The following is a 7000-nucleotide window of genomic DNA, read 5'->3' as shown; positions in this document are numbered from 1 at the left end:
TGTGTGCAATCGTTAACATAAATACAATTTCATGGTAACTTTTGTTAAAACGATATTGTCACTTCGCTAATTCACCGTTTTTCGGAGTTGCTATTTTGACCTTTTTTTGTTGTGTGAGGACTTACTTGATAACGTCAAATCTCGGATGTTGCGTTGTAGGAGTAGGTTCGTCGTAAAGTTTGTTTCTTAGGTGTATGATGCCAACATAACAAAAAATTTCAAACATAATTACATTTTTCAAAGCATTTATTTTTAAAAGTAACAAATAAAATAAGATAACATTAACAGGAAAAAAAGGACAGCGTCCATGATGTAATTAGATCGCCTTGTAGATCCTCTTGGCCGTGATGTTGCCGAGGGTGATAGTCTGAAAACACAAAAAAAAGGAAATATTTTAACTCTCTTACGAAAGGCACGGCAGGAACAGTTCTATAATTTTGCTCACCAATCTAGTGATACCTGACACACATTAATATATTCATTAAGAGATAGTGCTCTTTTTCTATTCAGTACGTTGTTAAGCTAAAATGGTGTCAGAGGCGCTGTGAGAACACACGGTACAGATCAGGCTTTTACGTTATAGTCAGAGACAAAGAAATACTGGGGAGACATACACTCCTTAGGAGAGAAAAGTATTAATACCCATGATGTTTCGACACTGCCACAATTCTTTTCGTAAAGGTGTGAAGGAAAAAGACATGATTTTACACGATTTCGACTTCAGTCATTTTACTGCACACGCAATGTTTCTTCCAAAATATGCAACGAAGGAGTTTTTATTTCCCTCTCCGTGTATTTTGTGTTTCAGTTTTTTTTAAAAAAGCGCTGTGTAACCACCGGTGTGATTCTATGGCTCTGAGCACTATAGGACTTAACATCAATGGTCATCAGTCCCCTAGAACTTAGAACTACTTAAACCTAACTAACCTAAGGACATCACACAACACCCAGTCATCACGAGGCAGAGAAAATCCCTGACCCCGCCGGGAATCGAACCCGGGTGTGGGAAGCGAGAACGCTACCGCACGACCACGAGCTGCGGACTGTGATTCTATCCTTCATCTATTGTTGCTTACTACTTTCATTACGTAATTTGTCTGCCTCTGGAATTTTCGTCCTCTACTGTAATTATAGCCACAAGTGAACATTTCATGGTTGGTCTGTAGATTTTACGTTATCCCCTCTCTTTTTCTGGTAAGAAACCTCAGCAGCTCCTGTCGTTACTTATTTCCTTAGACTTTTTTACTGCGCCTCTGCATTTAATTTTCTGCGTTTTTCAGAGTATTTAATGCGTCTTAAGCACCATTTCGAATGGTTTTCTCGCTCCAATATAATATGTGTAAAAACTTGAAACCTTACTGAAACTTATTTCATAATTCTTTGCCAATATTTTATACCAGCTGATGTCTTATTTGACGCTGGACGGTGACTTCGTTGTCTAAATCTCTTTATAGATGATTTGATTTGTAAGACTCGCAACAGACCATATCGAAAGTTAAATTCATGGGATAAATCTCGAACTCATTGTAATTTGACATAGGCATCCTACAAGAAGATGGCTTATCGCTGCTGCAGCACGTCAAAGGTATCCTAATTAGAAAGAAGAGAGGGAAAAAGAGTCACTTCGACAGCGCTCGGCCTTTACAGATGATGCGGGTGTGTTAGTGAACAACAAAGATGAAGCCAAATTAACGCTAAATAACTTCGTATGAAAAAGTCAGTATGCGGACACCAAATGAACAGGAAAAGTCCCACTGAAAACAGAGTATAGAAAAACGTCATTGGTCACTCACTTCAAGTAATTGGGAAACAACCATCCTACCTCCTGGACGGAACACAATTTGCAGCACAGACTACAAAAACAAACCGACATGGAATCAATACAACGTTGTAATACAAAACTACGACCCTACAACACGGTTGTTTTACCAGACGTCTTGTACGTGGCATAAATCACAGTAATTAGAGGGATGATGAAAATTCATGAAATTGAGAAACAAAAAAGAAAATTTCTTAGAATAATGTACGGCGCTGTTCTTCAAGATAGAACTTAGATCAGACGATCTACAAAGAAATTCTACGAAAACAAAAACAATAGTGTAGATAAATTTAAGAAAAGTCATCTACAGTTCTAGGATACCTATGTAGAATGGATGAAAACGGACCCACTAACAAAATTCTTAATATCGCTAATCCAAGATAATTAAAGACTATTTGGATGAAATAAATATAAGAAGATCTGGAGGAACTGAAATTATCAGAACGTAAATTATGGGCGGAAAACAACTCCACACTCAAAACAGAAACAAAAAAAACTGAATGAGTCTCAAGAGAAGAAACGGACACAGAAGAAGATGAGAAAACACAGTGAACTAATGAAAAAGTTTTTAGAAGAGAAGGTAATATTAACAGGAAGTGAAGATGAGCTTGGCCAAAGTTCACACGCTCTTTATAATAATAATAATAATAATAATAATAATAATAATAATAATGGAAAGTGACGTGGACCTTGATCAAAAGGAAGTCACGCTTGCTCAAGGACCGCGTCACTTTCCACTTTTAACCAGACATAACGTCTGAGAAAGGAAAGAAGATAATAATAATAATAAAAGCTTTTTATACAAGAATACCATGAATGTTCTTTAATATTACACGACAGGAAGTGAAATCTGTTAACAAGATAATCTTCTTATAAATTATAGGACAAAAATTTCAGAGTTGTTTGAGAAATTCTCGCTGCTGTCTGACGGTAGGCCCGAATCCGACAACAGTTACTGTAATATAAATTGTTCATTCAAAAAGTGTGGCTGGTTACAGTTTTTTTTCTTGGATAGTATTAAGAAAACAATGAATTAGTCAACACAGGGGAAATTACGACAGCAAATGAAACTGTATTTCAAACGTCGGAAGTTAAGCAATAAGGGAGTTTATATGAGATCAATTTGAAAACTGAAAATACTAGCAGGCTGGCCTCGCCGTATGGGTGAATCTAGAAGCGGCGCCAGAGAGGAGTTTCTGGTCGGCTGAATGGTGGCTGGGTACTCACCACCGTGAGTGCATCTGCGGTGAACTTCTTCTCCATGTTGACGACCTTGCCGTCGGGGAACTTCTGGACCTGGAGCAGGGTGTCGTCGCTCTTCTGGGTGACGGTGGTCTTGGCCTTCTTGCCGTCCAGCGTCGTCTCGTCGAACTCCTCGCCCAGCTTGAAGGAGGTGGTCACCTTGCGGTCTCCCGCCGCCGTCACCTGCGTGTACACGCCGCCGCTCTCCGTCAGCGTCGTCGTGGGCTTCAGCTTGGCGGCGGCCTCCTTCATCGCCGCGTCCACGCCTGCCGACAAGGAAAGCAACCTTCAGTGGCAGTTCGGCAGCGCGACAGTTTCCAGAGGTGACTCCGAAGTCTAGCCTACACACTACATGATCAAAAGTATCCGGACACCCCTATGTAATGCTGAATTGGCCAGTAGACATCGAGAGAGGTGGATCAGTCGGTATAAAAAAATGTAGGGAGTGTTATATCGTTAGTGGGGAAGCAGTAACAGCAGAATGGGTCTATCAGTACAGCTCAGTGACTTGGAACGTGGACTGGTTATTCTATACCACCAGAGTAACAAAATAATCACAAAACAGTGGCAAAAAGCGACTGTTGGTGATGCGATTGTCAAAGTGGAAACGCGAAGAAACAACCACAGCTAAACCAAGCCCATGCGGACCAAATGCACTGCGGACAGAGACCATAAAGCATTGCAAGGGGAGGTTGTAAAAAATCCCATGAAAACAGCGAAAGGAATTGCTCGTCTATTTCGTAGTGCTACAGGCTCTCTAGCTAGCACAATGACTCTCCTCAGGGACGAAAGAATAGTGAAGTATAATGGTCGAGCAGAACCTCAAAAGGCGCGTATTTCTGTACTTGTTGCTACGCTACACTTGAGGTAATGTAAACAACGACGCGGCTGGACAGTGAATGACTGGAAACGAGAGGCAACCCGATGGAAGAGTTTGGATTTGGCGAATGCCTGGAGAACGTTACTTGACATCACGTGTATTACAACTAGTAAAGTACAGAGGAGATGTGTTATGGTACGAGATTATTTTTTCGTGGTTAGGCTGTGGTCCCCTCATTGCACTTAAGAAAACGCTCGATCCGAAAAGATATGAAGACGTTTCCAGCGTGGTATACTGCATATGGTGGAGGAACAGTTCCAAGACATGAATGTCTGTATCACCATGACAGTGCAATCTGCCATAAAGCATTATCAGTGAGACAATAGTTTGTGGAGAGTAATACTCCTCAAACAGAAGCTCGAACCGAACTCACTCCAACACCTTTGGGATGACTAAGAACGTTGACTACGCTCCAGACCCTATCGTCTAACATCACTATCTTCACTGACTGCCGAGGAAGAATGGGGTGCTATTCCTTCACAGACCTTCAAACACGTCATTGAAAGTATCCCCAGAACGGTTCAAGACAAACGGCTGACACGCATCCTTTTAATGTCCACTAATAGATATCCTGACACTTTGATCTGACATTTTACACGGGCTTCCAGTCGTTCAGGGTCAAAATTAGAGTGGTCGTATTGTATACAGAACCGACACTCGCAAATGAATACCTCAGATAGTCCGAGATCAATCAACGATATTAAACGTGTAACAGCAATTCCGCAATTATGCGCAGAGAAGACAGAGCAGGTAGGTGGAAACAGTACATTGATGGCCTCTAGCAACAGTTTGATGACGAGGAAGTACGCGCTGGATGTTCATAGATGGTTCCACCTTGAAGAAGAATAGACAACAGTGTTAGATGTGTGTACGGTGGAGTTTACGACTGTTTACGGTTCGCGATTGGTTGTAGTACATGGAGCGTTATTCGTTACAGAAACCTGCAGGTGCATGATAAGGGTACAGTTCAGCAGGATCTGATCCTTGGAGATGGAACAAATGCACAGCAAGACTGTCATCTCTTTGACTACTTGGCTGTTGACGTAACTGATGCAGCATAAGCAACGTGTTTAAACCACGGTTTATCACCTCCAAAGCACAATACTGAAGCTGCTGACAAATTATATCAACGCTGCTAAAAATGCCTCGTTCATGTAAATAATTTAAGATTAGGGCAAAGAAAAAAATGGAGCAGCTTTCACATATTAAATATGAATAGTGACTCACAAGGCAAATAAAGTGTTGCAGAAAAATAAAAGATTTCACGTAAGAGTCACAGTGTCGGAATGAAGCATACGAGCGGTCACCTCGTCATTATGAAGGCCATAACAAAAGTAACCGACAAGTTCTTGGAGCCAGTTGTTCTTTCTGTATTTGTAACCATGTAGAGTGCCGCTGGAAGGACATTATATGCTGTTGCTGAACCGTCTAAATGCAAAATCCAGGAAATTTTCGCTGAACGAGACAACGCATGCAAGAATAAAGAACTGTAGCCGTGATATGACTGTAATTCTGAAACGTCTCTGAAAAAGCGGTGATGCATGTAAGCTTACCCTAAAATGCAACACTTACATTGATAAATCTATATATCACAATTGTTCCCCATGAAACGTATATTAGAAGTTAGTATCTCACTCTCTGATGCAACAACATATCATTTGCTACCCATAAGTTACGTTAAATAAGCAGAACATGCTAAATTGCAATTACAGGTGAGTCATAGGTTTTGGTCTCACATTGACTTTACTTGTAGCCAGTTAAATATCACAAACTAACATCGTTTACCAGTTTAACCAAACTCATGTTTTTTGCCTACGTGTACTACCACTCTCAGATTATTTATTTCACGTATCAGTCGCAGTCAAATAAACATGGAATTAATATTTGGTTAGTAATTCTAGGTGTAGTTTCCTTACAAACAACCTCCTTAATATAAAAACAAGACATTTATTCGGAGCATTTTAAGCAATAGTTAGGAAGAGCAGACTTGAGGAAGCAGGGAAAGAAGAAAAAGTTGGAAACAATAGAGATGTGGATATTTAGAACTGCCACTAAAACATAATAAAATCGGAAATACAAAGACTAAGAGAAATTAAAAAGGGTATTTATTAAAATGATACAGAGAAGAAAAACTAAAATGTCCAATTCCTAATTCCACGGACAAGTTTCATAAAATGCATCTTAGAAGGAAAAGTACTAGGAAAAATATCAAAAGGCAAGCTCAGAACATTTGAATTACACAGCGTCAGCAGTGGAATGCACTCCAGCAACTACGAGCAAATGGAAAAGATGGCGAGAGAGAAAAAAGGATGTCTTCATTAGCAAGGCGTTGTCTTTAGAACCTGGTAAACTGTGAGACGACAACAGAGATCTCACTGCGAACTCTAAGCAAATGTGAAGTGATTCTATCAGACTAGTAATGAAGGCATCAAAAATTTAGTGAGAGAAAACACGTGTGTCGTGGAAACTAACCGTAGGCGTTGAGGAAGGCCTCCATGTTCTCATTCTTGTCCAGCTGGTAGGTCTTTCCCAGGAATGCCTTCACCATCTTGGAGGTTGTTGCTTCGACGACAGCACACGGGACGATCAGTAGCGGCCGGGGTAGTCGGTAGCGGGCGCCCAGTAACCGGGTGTCTTTATACGCTCTGGCAGGGGTCAAAGTAGCGAGAGGCCCGTTACGACAGCCGGCGGGAGATAACGGCAGCAGCTCAAATTGGTTTAAGATGAGCCCTTCGATAAGAAGGGCTTGTGTAAAGCAAACTCTGCACCTGTCTCCGAACTGCGATAGTGGCAAGAGTGTTGAGACATACTCAAGATTACTTCATAGCCAAGCGATAAAGGTCGCGGTTTCGACGTAACAGAATGTAGAGTGGTGCTTTCGGGAGTGGGGCGGGGGGCATGGCGGGACAGTACGAGGTTATAAGCCATCTAATATTCTACGGGGATACATTTTGCGACCGAAATACATTACCAGACGAAAGAGCTGAAACTCTCAGAAGGAGACGAGGAAAAGAAATAAAACTTCCCGGGTTCAGATTTACAAACAGCGTGGCAGTCAG

General features: G+C 41.2%; 1 protein-coding gene across 1 annotated transcript; it reads right to left on the bottom strand.

The window, feature by feature from the left end:
* Positions 1–228: 228 nt before the first annotated feature.
* LOC124545449 (fatty acid-binding protein, muscle-like) lies at positions 229–6569 on the bottom strand. Its single transcript, XM_047124373.1, has 3 exons — positions 6414–6569; positions 3047–3327; positions 229–367 (listed from the first exon to the last, which is right to left on the bottom strand). The coding sequence occupies exons 1-3, from the start codon at positions 6487–6489 to the stop codon at positions 317–319; spliced, it is 408 nt and encodes a 135-aa protein (XP_046980329.1). The 5' UTR covers positions 6490–6569; the 3' UTR covers positions 229–316.
* Between the last annotated feature and the right edge of the window lie 431 nt (positions 6570–7000).

Source organism: Schistocerca americana, chromosome 8, assembly GCF_021461395.2.
Source record: "Schistocerca americana isolate TAMUIC-IGC-003095 chromosome 8, iqSchAmer2.1, whole genome shotgun sequence".
Lineage (NCBI taxonomy): Eukaryota > Metazoa > Arthropoda > Insecta > Orthoptera > Acrididae > Schistocerca > Schistocerca americana.
Note: the sequence above shows the minus strand (reverse complement) of the source record. Positions and strands in the feature narration are given on the sequence as shown.

Bases quoted from the DNA above. Each gene is read 5' to 3' on its own strand.
- LOC124545449 (XM_047124373.1), bottom strand. From the start codon at position 6,489: ATGGTGAAGGCATTCCTGGGAAAGACCTACCAGCTGGACAAGAATGAG. The intron at 3,328-6,413 runs GTTAGTTTCCAC...CCTTGTCGGCAG, and splicing joins GGCCTTCCTCAACGCCTACG to GCGTGGACGCGGCGATGAAG. The intron at 368-3,046 runs GTGAGTACCCAG...TTGTGTTTTCAG, and splicing joins CCGCAGATGCACTCACGGTG to ACTATCACCCTCGGCAACAT.